The sequence below is a fragment of the Sebastes umbrosus genome, chromosome 19, assembly GCF_015220745.1.
Source record: "Sebastes umbrosus isolate fSebUmb1 chromosome 19, fSebUmb1.pri, whole genome shotgun sequence".
NCBI classification, from domain to species: Eukaryota; Metazoa; Chordata; class Actinopteri; order Perciformes; family Sebastidae; genus Sebastes; species Sebastes umbrosus.
In genome coordinates, this window is record NC_051287.1 from 10,228,721 (window position 1) to 10,250,501 (window position 21,781).

Consider the following 21,781-nt stretch of genomic DNA (forward strand, 5'->3'; position numbering starts at 1 on the left):
AGTCCAAGCATGAAATGTCTTTGTTTTTTACTTATATATTTAACACACTCAGTGATCCCTCTCTAATGAAGAGTCAACACATCTCCTTCTGCCATGCTTGTTGCCTAATGCAGTGTAACATTGACTCCTTGGCTGCATAATCGCAGACAACGAGAGCTGCATGTTTATTAGTTGTCCGAGACACTTACAACAATGTGGGAGTTTACAAAAGTTTAAACACAGACATTATCCTCCTGAGCAGTCGCATAATGCCACTGTTTAAGTACAGCAATGCAGGATGAAGGCAACTCTTCTTCTTGTTTTCCTTACCTTAGGTGACTGTAAAATGACAAATCATTTGTCTTCTAGAAATTCTTTCAACGCCCTGCGTTTCCCAGATAAGGATTCTCAGGTATTCATCACTGTTATGATGTCTGTAGGGTAGAAAAAAAAGCCTTTAATCCGAGGCACGGAACAGAGAAAAACAACTCTGTAACGGGAGGATTAATGGCTAAGGAGAAACGTGTGACAACTTCTTTAAAAAGATCAGACAACCGAAACGTGTATTTTTTTTTAAGCTATTAATCAGCGTTCGTGACATGATTCTTAATGAAACACTCACGATATCTTGACACGGGACCACACAATGTTTGTTCATGAATTTGTGTGATATGGTGGGGTGTTTGCTTTGCTAATTAATGAAATCAATTCATTTCAATAAAGACTTTGGCACACGAGAGACATTCATAAAGTATAATGCAATCCAATACAATCGCCATGCAATAAAGCTTTCAGTTTTTGTTGACTGGTCGGAAAGGTTTTAATTCATTGACTGTCTCCAATGTTGATGAGGGTCTTCTTCTGTGTTGGCATTATGTCCTGATAAACGTACACCATTTTATTAAAGGTTACAGTAATGTATGTTTGTAGCTTCTATTGCAGCAGTGATTTAATTCATTCAAAGTTAATTAATCTGCCCTTTCATTATGTGAGCTGAATACCAAACAACCTCACAGCAACGTCCTTCAATCATGAGGCAACAAATACATATTTATTTCTGGCCTTGGATACTAAAAAAACAAGATTTAAAGATCTATTAATCAACATTTTTTAAATGGAGGGGTCGCTTGTACTGATGAACCCATCAACTCTGCAATGCTGTGGAGGTGGCTTCTTTTAACTGTGTTTGAGTTTTACAGCACTGATAAACCAGCCGGTTAGACTGTCATCAGGTCATTAAAGCCTCCCTCCAGTACCTATTTCTATGACATTTCATATTTATTTGAGTAATTTCCTGATTAGTTTGCCAATTTTTTATTATAAATATCTAAATTTTGTGCTCAAAGTTTAAAAAAAGAAGGTTGTTGCTGAAATGGGAATATGACTTATGACTACAATAGAAGCTGCAAGTCATACGTCATCCTCCAAACTTGGACAGGAGCACTCAACATGTCTATCCGTCCTCCGGTGCGCTGTGGCCGGCGTGCGGCGATGTGGCTCCTATAAGTGCTGCAGCAGCCAGACGGCCGCCTCGCCAGGAGACGGTAAAGAAGAGATCAAGTGAGAGAGAGTCGGTGTGTTGCGCTAATTCTTGTCTCATTTGTAGTCTGATAAACAGTAAATTAATCTAAATTGGTTTCATCTCAACTGAATGGAAAAACGATGCAGTCTGGTTGCCAAGGTAATGAATTACGTCCGACTATTACCCACACCCCCATTCTCAGTTTGAGAAAGAACCAAAAAAGGGCTATCAGTTGTTATAAGCCTCATAGATGTGGGTCAGAAGGGGCCTACTACACCCACTAGTAGGTTTTATCGTCTATTCACAGGACGATCACTGAAAGAAGGAATAAAAGAAGCCATCAGGAACCTCAGAGTAATTATGACAGGAGCAAAAGTGGAAGTCAGGCACTGTAGTATAGTCAGTGTGATAAGGGGTGGATGTTGGGGGCAACAAATGGGATGGGACACAAAACACAGCACTTTCACCCAGGGGACCAGGGTTTAGAGAGCTGCACTGGCAGGAAACCAGCACTCAAAAATAGAGAGAGAACCATCTGACACCTGTTCTTTTATTAAACAACACCACAAGCTATGATGTCAAGCACTAAAAGTCGATTCAACACATCTTTGATACAGCCTCAACAAAAGCTGGACATTGAAAGCTTCTGAGTGGTAGAATGAAGGCCTCTTTGTTTGAGACTGCACTGCATTGTAATGTGATCCTTTTATTTATCCCACACTCAAATATCAACTGATGTTTCTCTTCCTTCCAACAACTTCTAACTTTTTTCTCTCTCTCTCTCTCTCTACACGCACTCCTCCTACACCAGCTTCCACTTTCTCAGAGCTGTCAGCGGATGCTAATTATGCTGGGATTTATGAGAATCTTGCCCTTAAGGGCTTCTGTGAAATCTGCAGAAATACTACCAATGTCTGAATGAAATCATGTCTCTGCATGGAGTTCTTTTACAACGCCGTTTCAATATTATCTCTTTTATTCCTTTTCAAGTGCAGATAGTGATCCCTGCCAACCTTGTGTCCATACTTGCACTTAAAGGGGACATATCATGCTCATTTCCAGGTTCATACTTGTATTTTGAGTTTTTTCTAGAACATGTTTACATGCTTTAATGTTCAAAACAACATGTTATTTTCCTCATACTCTCTGTCTGAATATACCTGTATTCTTCCTCTGTCTGAAATGCTCCGTTTTAGCGCCTGTCTCTTTAAGACCCCCCTCCTGAAAAAGCCTGGATTGGCGTGTGACAAAAATATGTTGCACCTTTGCAAAGGTAGTTCTCAAGCTGTGGGCGATATATTCTAATGAGCCTGCATGTGACATAGAAAGGGGAACCAAATCTGAATGGCTTGTTGAATCACATGTTTTCTGATCTTGGTAGCCCACAAAAAAACTGACTGTGTTGTCTTATTTCACAGTTTGTGGGCTGGTAGGCTCTCCAGATACCCAAATGTATTGTGCCAACCCGTTCTCACTCCCAACTCGTGAAATACCGCTGTTTGGTAACTCCAATGTAAACCCACCAGCCGTGTTATTCGACGTTCGGAGCAAGTTACGTAGTATTAATAGTATGAGAGTCCGTTCAGGGCGGACATGTCCTGTGTGAAACTAAAAGTAACGTTAACTTATTTTGTCATGTCAGTTGTTAGTCACATGACTCGTCGGTATCGTCAGTCTGGTGAGTAACATGACTCGTAGTATTGTCAGCCCCGTGATCCACGTGAGTCGCTATTCAGTGAAGTCAACGTCAACTACGACCGTTTCCTAACCCTACTATGTGCTTGTCTTGCCTAAACCTATTCCTGTGAGAACGGAAGTTTATTTTGAAAGGACACTATGCATGTAATGAGCGTATATTGACACGCCGTCCCCGGTCCGTCCAAAAGTAACGCATGAGGGGTACCTAGTACGTCGGTCTCTGATGCTGAAGGGCAGGAGGCTGTATGTGACGAATTGGGAGTGAGAATGTGTTGTATGTTCACAACCACTGAAAAAGTGAGTTTTTCCATATGTTCCCCTTTAATGCCTTTTTTAACCCAAAAGCGTTGTATTTTTTCACAAAAGTCTCTTGCTGTGCTTTCATACTCCACAGTTTTCTTCTTGTTGATCACTAAGTAGTCCTATTGAACGCTTTGACACGTAGTGCTCTGCCTCAAGAGCAGCTCAGTGCTGTTGGGTGTAGACAAAATATTATTCATTGACTTTCGCAAATAGTATTTTATTTGACACTCCAGGCATTTACACTGGCATAAAGCCTTAAGGCAACAGAGTTATCTTCTGCCTGCTCCGGTGGTAAGTCTCACTATCGGAGGGCGCTGCACTCTGATGCCTCTGAGGAATTTAAATATACATGCAAAAGTTGTACATAAGTGTTTCCACGAGGCAAAACCGAAGTACAGGAATGGATGCTGAAAACTCCACCATTGCATCAGACAGCCTCTCCCGTAACGCCGAGAGAAAGGCGTAAGACCCTGGTTGATCTGTGACTGGAGGGCTTCCGTGGTACCGGCGTCCGACTCACTGAGAGACACCACGCCTTCAGCAGACTCTTTCTCTGGATTTGTGCACTTTGAGCCTGATCCGGACCGCCGACGGACGACGAGGAGGTCGACAGCGCCCTGCAGCAACCCCACGAGGGAGCAGTGACGCGGTTTTGGGCCAAGACATCAGAGGTATTAGACGCTCGGCCTGGACTGGAGGAGTGGGCGGTGATGTGTCCTTGTGGTTTGGCAGCCAGCGCCCCAGTTCTCAGGCAGCGACCGCGGAGCACGTTGTGGAAGGCTTTCTTGAACTCCCGGCTGAAGCATGGGTAGATGATGGGATTGATGCAGCTGTTGAGGTAACCCAGCCAGAAGGTGATCTTAAAGACGGTTTCAGAAGGCTTGCAGGATGGGAAGATGGATCCTAGAGAACACACACACAAGTCCTAGTTAGAATTAAAGCGCTCAGGGAGTCCATACCTCTATCAATTCCCTAAATTTACTATTTTAATAAATGATTTGTCACAGTCTGCCTCTCTGTTCCTCCTCTGCAGCCACATTCCCTATTACCCAGACCCCTTCATTGCTATTTTCTATCCATCCACCAGATGCCCTCGGACATTTCCTCCTTTCCCCATCACATGACTGCCCCGCCCATCTACACACCTGTCCCCACTTCCCTCATCTGCCAGGCCTTCCCCACTCACCCTCTCACCTGCATCTCATTCCCTCATCAGCGTCTCAGTGTTCAGTTCCATTCATTCCCAGACAGTTCGTCAAAGTTTCTTTTTTTTGCCTGTTTTGTTTTTCTTTTTTCGAGCTTTTGTATCCTCAACCTGGAACCTGGAAACTGTACCCGCCTACCTGTAAGCCTACATATACCTTTACTTTGGCATTTATTCACTGGATCTACCTGCTTTGTCTGCATTTGGGTCCAATCCTGAATTTCCTTTGTTGTGACATTAACTATAAAAAACATTTCTGACATATCATTTTTGGAAAACATCTAAAAATAGCATGTGAGTATTAGAAATTTAGTATAAAGATGAATTGTACAAATTTTCCAATTGGCCACTGAGTTACCTTATATGGCCAAATGTATGTGGACACCCTTGTCCACATACTTTTGTGTACTTTTGGACTGGGTCTGTTTACATGATTTGGGCCCCCTACTTCCAAATAGAGAAATCGTATTACTGCAATATAATGATATTTTAGTTTAGTGTGTTTCTAGTCTGACTCACCGGATGTAGACTGTGGGTATTAGTCTGCCATTGGCCGCGTATCTCACGTGGCATTCTCCTCCTCTTCCGCTATTGGTGCATCCTGTGCTCAGCTCAAGATTTTTGTGATCGGTTTAAAGAAATACAAACAAGCCAACACATTTTTTTTTCCCGCTATACCAGAATGATTATGTGTGGAGCCAGACCTTTTGACACAGTGCTGTGGAGATGTGTCTGGCTATGCGAGTGTGTTTCCAACTTTGTGGCAACAATTTGTTTTTGTCCCTTTCCTGTTTCAACCAGAGGGTTACCACCGGGTCCCAGAAGTGAGGTCAATGCTGAAGTGCCTTAAACTTGCATTATTTCTAACAGCCAGCAGGGGGTGACTCCTTGCAAAAAGAAGTCTGATTGTATAGAAGTCTATGAGACAATGACCCTACTTCTCACTTGATTTATTACCTCAGTATATATTGTAAACATGAGTTTATGGTCTCAATTGCTAGATTCAAGTCTTCTTCAGTACAGCATGATGTTAATTTGTACATTATGGTCTCATTTAGAGTCAAATAAACCATTAAGCAGGGAATGCTTTAGGGCGTGGCTACCTTGTGGTTGACAGGTCGCTATCAGGGCGTTGTCCAGTCTGGGAGTTGTCCTTGTTTTCGTCTTAGAACTTTCACAGCGTGTTTTCAGTTCATGAAAGTTAAGTATAACCTTTTTGGTTACCTTAAAATGTCTTATTCAGCGTTCGGTTATACTCTCGTGTCACTTCTGGTTGCAAATAAACAACATGATGATGGCCAAATACCAAGATGGTGATGGTCAAAATGCCGAACTCAAAGCTTCAAAACCGTAGTCCACAAACCAATGGGTGACGTCACGGCGACTACGTCCACTTCTTACATACAGTCTATGGTGGAGCCAGACCTTTTGACACAGTGCTGTGGAGATATGTCTGGCTATGCTAGACTAGTGTGTTTCCAACTTTGTGGCACCAGTTTGTGTTTAGCCCTTTCTTGTTTCAACATGATGACAAATGTCCCCGTGCACAAAGCCAGGTGCATACAGAAATGTTTTTCCTAGTTTGTTGTGGAAGAACTTGACTGGCCTGCATGGAGCCCTGGCTTCACCCTTCTCCAACATGTTTGGGATGAATTACATAAACTAATGTGCAAAACCAATTTTTTACAAAAGCAGTGCTTCCCAGTGGCTTTATATGAAGCCATTGATGAGCAGCAGTCACCTCATATCAGCTCCGTGAGCACACTGTACAAGTGATGCCAGCATGGTTGCCGCTGCCATGAAAGGCGGGCGGCCACCAAGCGCTTCATCACAAAACAGGCTTTCCATCTGAAGTGTTCAGGAAAAATACAAAATAAAAAATTCAGTATTTTTTTCGAGCCCCTCACTCTGGGAATCTCAGACTATCATTGCCTCAGAGCTTGAATGAGCATTGCGCTGTGAGCCGTGAAGGTCTGTCTCAATTGAAATGCATAACTATTCTCCGGTGACTGGCTGCCTTCGAAGGCTACAGGGTGACTGAGGATGCCTCCTGACATTACAACCCATTAAGCCTCGTGCTTGTTATCTATAATAGCTTTCATACGAGGGAGCAATAGTTTGATTCATTCCATTTCATCTCACAGTAGAAGCCCATTCTGCTCCAGTGTGGTGTTTTATTTGGTCTATTTGGTTGCTTGTAATTGAATTTCTTGATGTCCCTTCTGAGAGACGCGAGCAGTGGAGTCGAGGAACAGCGGGGAAGGTGGCAGGTCCTGCCTGATGTTGTGTTCATAGAGCAAAACATTTCATCAAGCAACATTATACAAATGATTCAGGCCTCAACAGCTTTTGCATCACAATAGCTACAATGCTAAACCACAGGAGGGTTGCTGTTAGAGACATAATAATAAAAGGCTCGGTCTATATTTTTAGCCATGATAGCGGCACGGCTCTATGAATGGAAATGTTGTCAGTTAGATGGTCAGCAGGTCAGTCCACCACTTTGGTCCGGACTAAAATAGCTCAACAACTACTAGACGGATTGTCATGAAATCTTGTACAGATATCTACAGTCCTCTGAGGATGAATCCTTACTTTTCCTCAGACCTTTCCTCTAGCGCCACCATGATGTTGATATTTTTGTTTTTTTCGTGAAATGTCTCCACTTTCTAGTATCGGCTCAGCTCACTTGGAACCTCGACCAAGGTTGTACCAAGAATGGAGTGGTTCTGTTGGTACCATCCACAAGTTTTGCTAATAGAAATGCAAAAATAACCATCGTAATGTAACAAACTGAACTGAACTGGACTGCCTGGTGGAAATGTGCCATTAGTGGTGTTTAAATTTGATGGATTTTCACATGTAGTTTGAGTAGACCTGTTTCTCTGCTGTGTTTAGTGATGTCACTAATGTAAAGTAGGACTGAATGTAAAGATAATAGTCAATAAAATGTCAGAAAATAGTGAAAAAAACCCATCACAGTTTTATAGAGGACCAGGAAACGTCTTTAGATTGCTTGTTCTGTCCAACCGACACACCAAAACCCCCAAATATTCAATTTATAATGATACATAACAGTGAAAAGCAGAAAGTCAGCACATTTGAGATGATTAATAGGGCTTTTTCACAGCAGACATTTTTGACATTGTCATAGTAGGAAAAGCGCAGGCATTACTAATTACATCAATGATGGCTCTGTTCTATGCAAGTGCCCCAGGAAGTCATGACAGTGTGACAGTGAGCCAGTTGAAACTGAAACTAAAGCAGCTAAATGGAATTCAACCAGTATTCATTTTATTATTTGCACCTGTGATTTTCCTACTGTAACATGTCAAAATGTCTTCTGTGAAAAAACACTTTTGGCTAAATGTGTCAGCAGGAATGTAAATAAACTTAAAATAATAACATAACCATGAAAGTTAAACTAAAGTCAAACTTTAATAACTTAGTCATAGTGTAGTCTTTAATCCCTTTCTTCTTAAAAGGCCTGCTAATCACTTTAAGACAGATAACAGCTCCCAGTTTTTTGGTAGCGAGACCCATTTGTTTATAGGATTATATTGTGCTTTTAATACGGCTAGTTATGAACGCACACTCTGGCAAAGGAAGAGAGAAAAACATAACACATATTATTTGTCCAGAGGATGTGTTTCATCCACGTCTCCTCCATCCTGTATAATAGATTGTTCCTTTCTTCAATAAGATTACAGTTTGTGTAACAAAACACAGAAATAATCTCACCATCTGTGACCTGGGAGGTAACTGCTGACAGACTATTACCCTTAAATACACACTGGTCCACAGTGACAATCACTTATCTCAGTCAAGCCATAAGAGTTATTTCAGAAGCAATTAAGATTTGAGATTAGACTTCACAATGGTTGGTTTCTGTCCTCTCTGACATCTGTGATAACATCGCTGTTATCGCCTTCTTTGACAGAGTCTGACAAAATGTAGGTGTAATTTATTGAAGATAAAGTTGAGAGTATCTGGCTTCGTGGATGTAGCAACTCATAATGTAATAATTGTGCATAATATAAGAAAAGCTTGAGCGCATAACGTCGTATCAGTTTGTGCATAATGTAATAAATTATTACATTGTGAGAACATTATTACATTATAAACTAAGCAAAATACTCCTCTACATATTGTTGGATAATGTAATAAATTCAGTGCATAGTGTAAGAATTTTAAAGAGGACCTATTATGCTTTTGTGCTTTTTCCCCTTTACTTTAATGTGTTATATAATTTTTTGTTTATGTGAAAGGTCTGCAAAGTTACAAAGCCCAAAGTCCACGCCAAAGGGAGTTCCTCTCCCCCACAGAAACACTGCTCCTGAACTGCCTGAAACGCCTCGCTTGAAGTCCTGCCTTTTCTTCTGTTACATGGTGATGTCACCAAGTAACACATTTGCATAATAACTGCCTAGCAGCTAGTTTGGCATGCCCTCAAGCAAAGCTAGTTAGAGTGGAGCTGGAACAGAGTCCGAAGAGTTTGGTTCGGTTGACCAATCACAACAAAGTGGGCCAGCTGACCAATCAGAGCAGATCGGGCTTTAACCATGTTCTAGCAGAAACCCAAAAGTATGGACCTGAAAATTAGCATAATAGGTCCTCTTTAAAAAAAAAGTATTGCTCTCCTTGTCTTCTTAAAGCATAGGAACTCTTCTAGCTTTACATGACACATGTGGAGCCCTTAATTTAAAGCAACTGGAATTTCGAAATAATGCTGAAATCATATAATGGGTGATTCTTAGCGATTCTTACTCTTAATAATCGTTCCATACGTAATTATTCCAGTCTGAAATAATGTAAATAGTAATGTAATAACGTACATTATGCACAAAAATGTAGCACTTTATGCGCTCGTGGTTTTCTTACATTATGTGCTGATTATTACATTATGAGCTTTTACATTTAAATGCTTACGTTACAAGTTGCTACAAGTGGACATTTACCTTTTCCTGAGCTCCTGATATTAACAGTAGCCCCCAATGTCGACAGTAATGTTTGACTACAGCGGCAGACTAATCCTTAATTAGTTAATTTCTATTCAGTTTTGCCTCTGCTAAAATTTTAATTAACATTTTATATATTTTTCAGAATAAAGCAGGCCTCTATGTATCAAATGAATCATTAAAGCTCTCATTATGACATCAATTAATTTCTGAATCATTTAAATCCCTTTTAAGATTCAGAGAATATATTATCTCCTCAAAAACAGCAGATCAATCATTTAAGGTTCTTTTTTTTGTCATTTTCCCTCAAGTTACACCCCATTTTGTGCCTCTCATTACATTACCATTCAAGTCACACAGCTGCCGTAAAGACTTGTTTTTCTCAAAGATACAGTAAATCTGTGATAACCTTTTGAAAAACCCAGTAGGTTGTTTGACAACACTGTTTTGAAAAGTATTTCCATAAACCTCAAACACTCTTCGATCCACCTGGATCAGTAAGTATTACAGTCACTGCACCGTATATATGTTTTTTTTACTGTCTCCTAAATTGCAACTCACCAGATGTTTTATTATAGGTACATTTATCTGTCCTCTCTGGTTGTTTCAAGTGTTGTACCTGTAACTATCCCCACCAGTGATGTCATGGTATACTGACACACCCTAGAGTATTCTTCTACATCATTGTTGGAGGTCAGCAAAAAAATTTATATTTTTATTATGTATATAAAATATAGAATAATAGAAAATAACAATGAATACAGATTAAACTCGTTGACGTGTCGTACAAAATGAGCAAGTAAATGTCTTACGGCTACTATCTTTTATTTCTTTAAAGCGGCTATAATCAATGTTCTTATAACAATATATCAAATTACAATTTGTAAACAATGTGATAATGTGAAAATAGTCACTCGTAGTGATGAGTCTACAGAGAATTATCACCTGATTCTGCAGCACCCCTTGGCTTTACAGAGATTTATAGTGAGTTTCACATCATTGTTTAGCTGTTCGGCTGACAACTTTGCTGTTTTCACTCTCACCGCTCTCATAGTGTGGTTTTCGGACGCAGCAGGCAGCTGTTTTCAGAGATAAAAGTTCTAAAAGCCACTGTACACTACCTGCTCAGCACCAAACAGCAAACCGGCACAGTTTGTGACTAGCTGGTGAACATAGTGGAGCATTTCGTAACTAAAGAATCAGATATTACCCTCAGGATTTGGTAGTAATTGTTAAGTTATTGCTGGGAGGCGTAATTCAGGAGACGAGTTGATGGACAATCTTTTCTATTATCCTGCGGACGAAATATTGTTTAATAAAATGGACTGAGGAGTCTTTGAGAAGTCTGGAAATACATTCAAACCGGCAGTAAGTGTTGTTAAATGCCCTTCTGGGTTTTTGAAGGATTTATCTTTCAGAGAACCAGACCCTCCGGTCGTGACTTGAATATAATAACAATACATGAAAAGGCACGAACGAAGGTTAAAGCACCAGAGGTTAGGAGGTACCTACCGATGGGTAAAACCAGGAAAAAAGGGAGCCAGCACAGAATGAAGCACCCGACGACAATGCCAAGAGTCTTGGCAGCCTTCTCTTCTCTTGAGAATTTCAGCAGCCTTGTCAGGGAAAAAGCGGTGCGTTTATGTGTCGTGGCCCCCTCGTCGTCCTCCTGCTTCCCCGTCTGAGCAGCATTCCCACGGTGTATCCTCAGCATCACCCCCTCTGTCTCGACCCCTTCTCCCTTACTGCTCTTCCTGAGGGTTTTCGTCTCTCTCTTTGCCACAGTATACACTCGGCAGTACATGGCCAGGATGATGGCCAGAGGTATGTAGAAAGATCCGAGTGCTGAGAACAAAGCATAGCCGGGCTCCTCCGTAATTCGGCACACCGTCTCGTCTTCCGGGTCGGGCTCCTTCCAGCCAAACAGAGGGCCCACGGATATAGCCGCCGAGAGTGCCCAGAGAGCAGCCACTGCAGTCAGGCCTCGCCGACCAGTAGCCATGGCAGGGTAGCGCAGAGGGTAGCTGACAGCCAAGTAGCGGTCAATAGAGATCACACACAGACTGAGGATGGAGGCGGTGCAGCAGAGGACGTCCAGAGCGGCCCAGACGCTGCAGAAGGACCGGCCAAACACCCATCTGCCGAGAGCCTCCGAGGTGGCGGAGAAGGGCAGGACGGCGGAGCTGAGCAGCAAATCCGCCGCTGCCAGGTTGGCAATGAAGTAGTGTGTCACAGATCGCCAGTGGTGGTGGAACAACACTGACAGGATGACCAGGATGTTGCCAAGAACCCCGAAGACCACAAACACCACCAGCACCATCCCCAAAACCACCGCCTTGGCTACGTCCATCTCTGGTTTGGCGGAGGTGCTGCAGTTGGGACAGCGATCTGAGAAAACGCTCATGTTTTCAGCAGGACCCATTGTAATCTGTTAGGTGCATTAAGTGTCTTGCAGATTGATAACATTCATACCACATCTGTTCTTCAATTACTACGGTTTCAAGCCCTTTTCTGCTCCTCCTAATGCAGAGGATAAAAGCTTTTCCTGCTGCATAAACTGCTCCTCCAGTTCATTTGTAGATGCAGCGACTCTTGCCAACGCTCCGCCGATCACGTGGCCTCTGCCAGGGTTCCTTGGCAGAATGTCATATTTAGAAAAGAGAAACCCTGCCACAGTTTGTCATATCTGGTCCAGAATAGCTTAATAGAAATGACAAATATTTATGTTTGAAGTGACAGTCACTGATGGATTCGGCACGTCCCGTTCAGCCATGCTGAAAGGCTTTATTGCAGGAAACCTTTTAAAACAAGAAAAGAGAAAAAAAAGTATATTTAACGACACATTCATAATCCAAGGCTTTTATAAATACCCACAGCAGGCTCATTACCTCTTAAGTGCTGTTCTTTCGTTGGCAGCGTGGGAACTAATCAAAACTTCACACATAAAATAGAACACATTAAAGGTAAATAGCAAAAAAAAAAAAACTCATTTCACAGCACCCAGTTATGAATAAAGGGTAAAATATCACTAAATGGTCTCTTTTCAGAGTCTCTCTATTTGCAAATTATTCTCCTTTCATTACAGCTCTATTATAAAAGATGGGGGTTATGCCTGAGTGAACTAAGTGGCATTCACAATTTCCATTTCATCCCAACCCCCCATTATTACAGCCTACTTGTTTTTGTTGCCTCTGCAAGTAGACCACCATAAAACAGCCCATTACTAATGCCAGATTTGTTTAACCTGTTTCTAACCAGGCAGATCGATTAAAGGATAATATCTATTTACTATGAAAAAGCAATAGAGCTCGTGAGCAGCAGGGATGGCGAGCGTTATAATAGAAAAGAGAAAGACATTATCAAAAACAACAGGAGTAAAGACAAGGACATCACAGCGGCAATAAGGATCTGAATGATCATCTTTGGCATTATGAGAAAACCAGCCAGCCATACAGGGAAAACATACATAAATCAAAGCAGAGATAATTCAGCCGGAGCCCGCGTTGGTCTCCTTGAAGGTCTTGTGTCTGTAAGCCGGGCTCTAACTCAAACGGCGGATGACAGGCCAGGAATTGAACCTTGAGGTGGGGCACTTTATTACCAAGGCAAAGGCTTCGCCCTGCTGATAGTCCGCTCAGTACCACTCTCGGTGTACGTGTTGGAGATCCGGGATGTCACTGAGTGAGATAAACGGCGGCGAGGGGGGAAAAAAAAAGAATGTAAAAGCAGCCGCGATAAAGCAGCAGAGACATGCTTGTCACATGTTCGTGCAGGATCAAAGGCTTTCACTCGCTGCACATCCCACCGCGAGGTGGAACGAAATCCACCCAAATAAAACACTTGATGCTGGGATTTCCGCGTCAGTAGCCGGAGGGGGAATCTGAAATGAAATAGGCGGTGAATGGATATCTCGGATTGTTCCGGCCAGATGGCTAAACGCAGTGATATTTGGAATGCCTTTTCGGTACAGTAATGAGATTTCTCGGTGGTGGTTGAAGTGCCTGCGCAAAAGAGATTAACTGCATCGAAAAAAGTTTATTTCCTCAGCCCACCTGTGTTTGAGGACTATACAGTGAAAAGTGTCAGGCGGGGAAATAGATTTACATTGTCCTGAGGTAATACAGTAGAAACAATTCAACAAAAGGCAAATTAGTCTTTCCTGAAGTTAAAACCCAGAGCAGTAAGTCAGGGACACATCGATGTCCTGAAGCTGCTTGGTGGGTCACATTATATTTAATTTGCATGTGCTGTGTTGGCGTTTACCCTGAGGCTTAATCTTAAAGTAAAAACTCGTCTACATGTCTCTCCGCTTCATGTTTCATTCATGCATGTATTAGCATGGAAGGGGCAGGGTTGATAGCAGCGCTGTGACAAAATGATGAAGTGGTGTAAGATGTGTTAAATGACCTTTTCAGTCTGTTGCGCTATCAAGAGACTAACACTCTACCCACCTTTTCCAACCCCGTCCTGTGAGGTTTTGGAGTCTTTTATTCCTAATTTTCTTCCTCCAGGAAAGGAGGATTGTCGATTTTGACAAAAGGACAGGAGCAGTCAAAAACAGACACGTGTTCTAACATCTAAACAATGGAAGATTATCGTGGTGCAGTGATGACAGATTTTTGTAGGCCAACCAGGAAGCTACCATCGCCCCGGTTCCCTTGACTAAAAGCCAATGGGATTTTTCCATTGGGTTTTGGATTGTTGCGGAAGATAAGCTCTATGGCAAACACATGTTTATAATACTTGCATGTTTTGTTCACAACACTAATTTTCGAAGCTTAAATGCAATCGGCAGAAGTAAAAAGCTAACGTCAGGCTTTAAGCAAACTACACCGTGGTTACAACGGTTCATATGAAATTTTTCGAAAACGTTATTCCTCCTTTTTCATTCATTTTTCTACGAATGTCCAGCAACACGTTACATGCACACAGTCTTTTCAAAATAAATTTCCGTCTTCACAGGAATCATTTTCCCTAAATTTAGGCAAGAAAACTACTTAGTTAGGTTTAGGAAAAGATCGACTTGGTTAGGATTAGGCAACAAAACTACTTAGTCAAGTTTTGGAAAAGATCGTGGTTTGGCTTAAAATAACTATGGAAGTGGTGTAACTTAATTTCGTAAGTTACGTGACAAATAAATCAACGTTGACTTCTAGTTTCACACGGGACATGAATGGTGGTCTCCTGGGCGAAAGTCAGCTATTTTTTGACCAACCCAACTACCCCGACCTCCTCCCTACGCTGCGTTCGCCGCTATCTATATTTCCTGATTCATGATTACGTTAACTACACACAAATTGATTTTGTGGGATGTATACGAATAACAGTGCATTACTTGTCGTAGGTATAGCTACAAACAGTGCATGAGACCAGCCTGCTTCATGTCACCACCACTAAGTTAAAGGCAAAATAGTGTTCGGCATGATGACGTTTAGTAGTCTCATTTAGCCACTTGTTAGCAACCGCCTTTTTTTAAGACACGTAAAAGCTTCAAAATTCACAAGTCGGGTATTTACTGATGTATTTTATGTCATAGAACAAAACGTTACAATCTCTTAAGCTTGTGTTAACCAAAGACCTTATTTCAGACATCCAACCAAACACCTATTGACTTCGAGATGAGGGTACCGGAAGTGCTAAAATGGTAGCTAATTTCCGGGTTTTAGGACTCATTCCTGCAGCACTCTGTTGTAAATCCTGTGCATTTCTCCAGATATGAAACTGATGCAAAAAGGTTAGAAAACTAGAATTACCACCTTGCAGTTGTATGCCTCTGCCAGCCAGTCAAGTTGCAGTTTTCATTCATGTCTGTCCAAAATGTCATCATTTTATCCTGTTAGACATTTGTGTAAAATTGTCATAATGAGCATATGAATTCTTGAGTTATGGCCAAAAACATGTTTCGTGAGGTCACAGTAACCTTGACCTTTGACCACCAAAATCGAATCTGTTCATCCTTGATACCAAGTGGACATTTGTGCCAAATTTGAAAAAATTCCCTTAAGGCTTAAAGTAATGTTAGGTGAGTGAACTGACCTACAAATGTAGAGAAAATCTATAGAAGATAAACGAAAATGTCACCAATCCTATTGATGCATTGACCTGTGCCATCAAATCGTCATGGTTTGATCAATCTGCCCTTTCAGAGCATTCATAATTGATTAATTGTCATTTATCGAGCAAAAATGCCATTATTTGTTCCTTTCATCCTCTAAAATGTGATGATTTGCAGCTGTTCTCTGTTCTATATCACTGTAACTTGAATATCTTGGGGGTTTTGGATTGTTAAAGACATTACATTGGCCTCTGAGAACTTGTGATGGGCTTCTTTTACTCAATTTGACAAAAAGGAATGTAGAGATGAATAGAAAAGCATCTCTAGTTGCATCCTTAAGTGCACCTCATCCCAACAGTGAGACTGCATATACATCTTTTCATTCCCTGCAGATAGTATTTGATTAAAAGCCATCAGGGGACATCATTACACTCCAATTTACATCTGAAATCCAAAGGTGCACTGCTCATTTTATTGCATTAGTAGATCTCATGGAAAGATGGAGCTTTGCCCTTGAAGAAACTTTCCCGTTAGCCTTCTCAGTCTGAGTAGATGTTACACTATTGTAGCAAGGCAGCCAATTAAATCTCATTTTGGACTCATTTTGGATAATTAGGATTTTGTTTTAGGAGACAGAATATTAGCGAGCATATTAAATGGCTTAATGTAGCCTAACGATGGGCATACTCAATCAGAACAGCAGTTTATAGCATAGGACAGCATAACTATCACAGGGTGATGTGCACAATATCAGCCTGACTGACAACAATTCGTCTACGCAGCAGATCAGGAGGTCCTGTTCTTTTCACAGCGTGTGCTTTCAATCTGTACACAACATATGGAAATGTCTCTGCATCGTGTTCCACAAATACCTGCACATTTATTATATTAAGTGAGGCACTCATCATCAGGGTTGTAAAAGACAAGTTGAATGCTTCAGCAATTTGTCTAACCGGCTCACCTTTAACACATTGGATTTATTACTGTCTCTAGTGCACAACGGTAAGGGCTGCAACTAACAATTATTTTCATTATTGATTCATTTATCGATTACTTGTGAACTGTATTGATTTATATTGTGATTGAATGGGTTGACAAATGCCAGTACAGTTGAAAATGCCCATCACAAGTTCCTAGAGCCCTACAGATGTTTTCAACTTATTTTGGCTGAACGATTGTTGAAACCCACTCCTAAAGATTCATTTACAATGATGTAAAGCAGGGCAAATTGTCACATTTGAGAAGCTGGAACCAGAGAAAGTTGTCAAAATTGCTAAAATCACTTTACATTAGGGCTGTCAAAGTTAACGCAATAATAACATGTTAACGCAAATTCTTTTTTATGCCACTAATTTCTTTAACACATTAACACAATCGGTCTTTCGGAGGCTGTAGCGGGCTCAGTATTAAAGCTAGAGTGACGATTATCATATGAAACTAGAAAACCTAAAGAATCTATTGGTACCAATTATGTCATACTAGTTTGTTGCAAAGGAGGCTTAATAACGCTCCAAACTTGCGCTACATTTTGGCGAGGAAAAACTAGCATGGCCATTTTAAAAGGGGTCCTTTGACCTCTGACCTCAAGATATGTGAATGAAAATAGGTTCTATGGGTACCCACGAGTCTCCCCTTTACAGACATGCCCACTTTATGATAATCTCATGCAGTTTGGGGCAAATCATAATCAAGTCAGCACACTGACAGCTGTTGTTGCCTGTTGGGCTGCAGTATGCCATGTTATGATTTGATCATATTTCTTATGCTAAATGCAGTACCTGTGAGGGTTTCTGGAAAATATTTGTGATTGTTTTGTATCGTTAATTGATTTCATTTCGTCAATTGAATAATAAATATATGCATACATTTGCATAAAGCAAGAATATTTACCCCACTCCCATGTTGATAAGAGTGTTAAATACGTGACAAATCTCCCTTTAATGTACATTTTGAACAGATAAAAAAATGTGCGATTAATCGCGATTAACTATGGATAGTCATGCGATCAATTGCGTTAAATATTTTAATTGATTGGCAGCCCTAATGGAATCTTCTCTGCATCATGTTCCGCAAATCCCTACACATTCATTATATTTAGTGAGACACTCATCGTCAAGGTTGTAGAAGAAAAGATGAATGCATCAGCACTTTGTCTAACCTGCTCATCTGATTTTTTTTTTCCTCTTGTGCACAAGGGTTATGGCTGCAACTAAAAATTATTTTGGTTATTGATTTAAGTTATTGATTACTTCTGACATGATTCAATTTCTCTTTTGATTAATGGGATTAGAAATGCCAGAAGAGTGAAACATGTCCATCCCAAGTTCCTTGAGCCCATATACATGTAGATGTCTTCAAATTGCTTATTTTAAGGGATGCACCGATCCAACTTGTTCAGTCCTGATACTGATAGCGATACCCGGGCTTTGGGTAACCGCCGATACCGATTACTGATCTGATATCAGTGTTTGATTAATAAGCTGAATGTCTCACTGTGTGGAAGTGACTGGGATCATTCTTTTATGTGTAAGGAAACATCATGCCTTGTCTTAAACTTTGTTTTCTTAACTTTGTAAAACAAAGTGTAACAAATAAATATACAGATAAATTTACTGAATTGTAACTTGTTTTTGAAATATTAAATCGTACGCCAGCAACTTGGTAAAAAATCTTCAAAATTAACAGGAATTACAATTCAGGTGTAAACGTTTTTAATGCAGCAACAAATTGGTCAAAACTTAAACAGGAATTCAAATTCCAGTATATAATGTATATAGTATATGAACATAGAATTGAATAGATGGGCCCCATTGTCACCGATATCCGATCCAGCTATTTGAGTTAGTTTTCGGCCCGATATCCCAGGGCCGGCTTAAGGCATCGCCCAGGGCGTCACCTTCTGGGGGGCGCGGATTGCCCTTCATCATTTTTTTTTTTTTAAATGTATAGGAATAAATGCCGGTGGGCGACCTTTCTCATTTTCTGCATTGAGGCAACAAATCAACAAATAAATAAAGAAAAATACACGTTTCATCCCTGTAACTCTCGTAGTGAAACTGACTAAACACTTTTAAGCCAACAATATCAGGGACCAATTGTTAATTTATATTATAATAAATGTAGTTATTTATGAAAATTCAAATCTTAATTTTTGTCTTAAAACCATTGTGATGTATCATGTGTGTTGTGGTTTACGGGGCTAAGGTTAGAACGGCGGTGGTGGCGCCTGTTTCGCCTATAGGGCACCAATAGGGCTAGAGCCGGCCCTGCGATATCTGATCTGGTATCGGTGCATCACTACTTATTTTTTCTGAGCAACAGTTCAAACCCACTCCTAAAGATTCATTTACAATGACGTAAAACAGAAAAACAAAAGCAGCAAATTGTCACATTTGACAAGCTGGAACCAGAAAATGTTGTTAAAATTGCTAAAACTGCGATTCAAATTCAAATATTTCTCCACAAAACCACAAATTCCTGCACTTTAAATGTCGACTTGCATAACTTTCCTTCAGGTCACGTCCAACAAATAAAAAATCTGGCATCCTTTTCAAGCACACACATGAATCTCCTCAACGTGGTAATGTATTCTGCTGCCACTTCATATATCATTTGTTTTTACAAACACTGTAAACTGACAGCTTGTGCCAGGTAGTGCACTACCATGATGAATGAAGTTCATTTCTAAAAAGCTGTACTCTCAGAGGGATAAAGGGGGGGTCATAACTCCAAACCTTCATGACATTAATCATTATGTTTTATCAACCTTGAACACTAGCTGCACACAGAGGAAACTTAAGTGTATTGTCTTCTGCTTTCATCCATCTGAGGAGGTTGTGTTGTTAGTGTTTATTCTCAAATGGCAGATCTATTTCCCTAAGCTTCAAACTATCCTTTGCAGCTTTAATCATTCATTATTTCCTTTATATTCATAGAATATCTATATTTACATTCCCCTGCTGTGTTTTGAGATTTAAGATGGCCTACCTGTTGAGGGCTGAATGTTCTGAAAATAAATCTAAATGAGGCTGCAGAGGAGAAGCAGCCTATTGTTTTTGTTCATTATAAATATACAACATTGCTTTTTTACTTTTTTTTTTTTCATGTGTGAATGCTTTTTGAAATATTCAACAATTACTGAACACCAGGCTGCATGAATTAGCATCACCAACTGATGGAGATGGAAATAAAGCAATTTTCACAATGTGCTCATCAGTGGCCTATTAAAAAAAACAATCAGCACATCCTCCACCTGATTACAAAATCACAAATAATCATAACGATCCATTATGGAAATTAGAAGCCACTCAGCCGGTGAAGAGTGAGCTGTGGGATGATGAAGGGCGGAAAAGAAGAAAAAAAAAAAGTCTTACCTTCTTCTTCAGAGAGCGCGCGCACACACCTCACTGCACCGAGTTGAGCTCGTGCTCTCTGAGAGCAGTCGTGCGTTATTGTGTCCGTCACGGAGAGCACGTAGAGCTGCCGTCCTGCCGTCCTCCCGGCTCCTCTGGTGGGAGAGTTCAGTCACAGTGGACCAGCCCAACCTGATCCTCCACAGGCCCCGCCCACTGCCCGCCACGCTCACAGGCTACCTTTTTAATTAGAGGGGGTCCACGCGCACTGCTCATTAACTCACTGAGTGACCCCCGAGAGCCAGCTGACAAACTGCACATTAATAACCATCAATAACTGAAGCAAACTTATTATTATTTTTTAAAAGGAGACACTGCAGGCAAAAACATTTTTTTTTTTTCATGCACTGATCAATTTTGAGATTGTTTTGCTATTGTATTTCTATAACATGTCTTCTTTAAAGGGACTGTTTGTAACTTCTTAACCATGCACGCTTGCATATGCGCGTTGCGTGTGGTTACGCTGTTCAGACCGCTCCTATGCCTGCCTGCCTTCACTCACACAACGAGCGTGTTCTCGCTGTCTCGCTCCACCTCACGTTCATGCGCGCAAACTCCACACTGCAGTAGAGTTAGTTTAGCTCTGAGAATATCTAGTGAATGCACAGTGGACGTTTGTGCAGAAATAACTGCTGCAGCTCCTCCAGACCAACAGAGGTTTCCCGTGTCTTGTGAAGTGACGCAGTGAGAAACGTTATCGTCTCCAACCGGGTGCCGGTGTCTCCCTCCGGCTGCGGTCGGAGACGATAACGTTTCTTTTCCTGCTTCAGCCTCCGGGGCTGCTTCAGCCTCCGGGGCTGCTTCAGCCTCCGGGGCTGAAGCAGCGGAAGAGTTGTGATAAGGGTTGCGTTAAGGGTTGGTTTATATCTACTTTTTATCTCCGGATGGATAAGTAGGTTTTAAATAAACTTGGGATGCTGTTCATATATTTAATTTCGGATGTAAATAAATCTGGGATAGTTTATATATTATATTATATTATCATTCTATGATATATGAGTTATTAGAGGAGAAGTGAGAAAAGGGTATTGGGAAATATAAGTTTTACTTCTACCTACTCCTTTTCGGCCACTATTACTCTTTATTTTGTATCTGTTTTTATTTATTTTTATGTTCGAAATAAAGTCTTTCATTCATTCATTCATTCATTCATTCATTCTTTAAGACTAATAGAAAGAAAACCGAAATATACATTTAGGAGTTTATTTTACTACTTTGTTTATTCACGTCTGTAGATTTCTTGACCAGAAGTTAGTATTAGATAATGCCTCATATGCATTTTTAAACATTAAATGTCAGAAAACTTTTCATACCAAAAATAATTGTCTTAATCTACTGTAAGTAATCAACTGGGGAAGTTTCGTGGAGATATTTATTGTTTACACATTTTATCCTCTTCCCCTGTAGTGTCTTTAAAATGTATGAAATTTTACAATCCATATTTCTAAAGGTCGTTTTCTCAAAATTCTTTTTTTTTCTCACTCTGAGCCATAAATCTCCACTTCACTAGCACTTATATACACCAAACTTTCCAGTTTCATTCCTATCTACAGTATATTCTGAAGATTTTTACAGAGGGGTTTGTTCATATGTCATTCATAGCCTGATTTATACAACATTTTATTCCTAAAAACATTCCTAGAATCATTA

General features: G+C 40.7%; 2 protein-coding genes across 3 annotated transcripts in view; one reads left to right on the top strand and one right to left on the bottom strand.

Moving 5' to 3' along the window:
• Window positions 1-21,781, top strand: part of LOC119478463 (transmembrane protein 230-like) — a 47,608-nt gene that overhangs the window by 3,471 nt on the left and 22,356 nt on the right. The window contains exon 1 of one of the 2 annotated variants that reach the window (XM_037753221.1): window positions 4,575-4,847. The exons of the other annotated variant lie outside the window; for it this stretch is intronic. Within the exon in view, the coding sequence (XP_037609149.1) occupies window positions 4,590-4,847 (258 nt within the window). The 5' untranslated portion in view covers window positions 4,575-4,589. Of the gene's footprint in view, window positions 1-4,574; window positions 4,848-21,781 lie in introns of those variants that run through there. 2 annotated transcript variants of the gene reach the window in all.
• Window positions 3,699-20,267, bottom strand: adra1ab (adrenoceptor alpha 1Ab). Its single transcript, XM_037753219.1, has 3 exons — window positions 20,093-20,267; window positions 11,177-12,462; window positions 3,699-4,405 (listed from the first exon to the last, which is right to left on the bottom strand). The coding sequence occupies exons 2-3, from the start codon at window positions 12,084-12,086 to the stop codon at window positions 3,930-3,932; spliced, it is 1,386 nt and encodes a 461-aa protein (XP_037609147.1). The 5' UTR covers window positions 12,087-12,462; window positions 20,093-20,267; the 3' UTR covers window positions 3,699-3,929.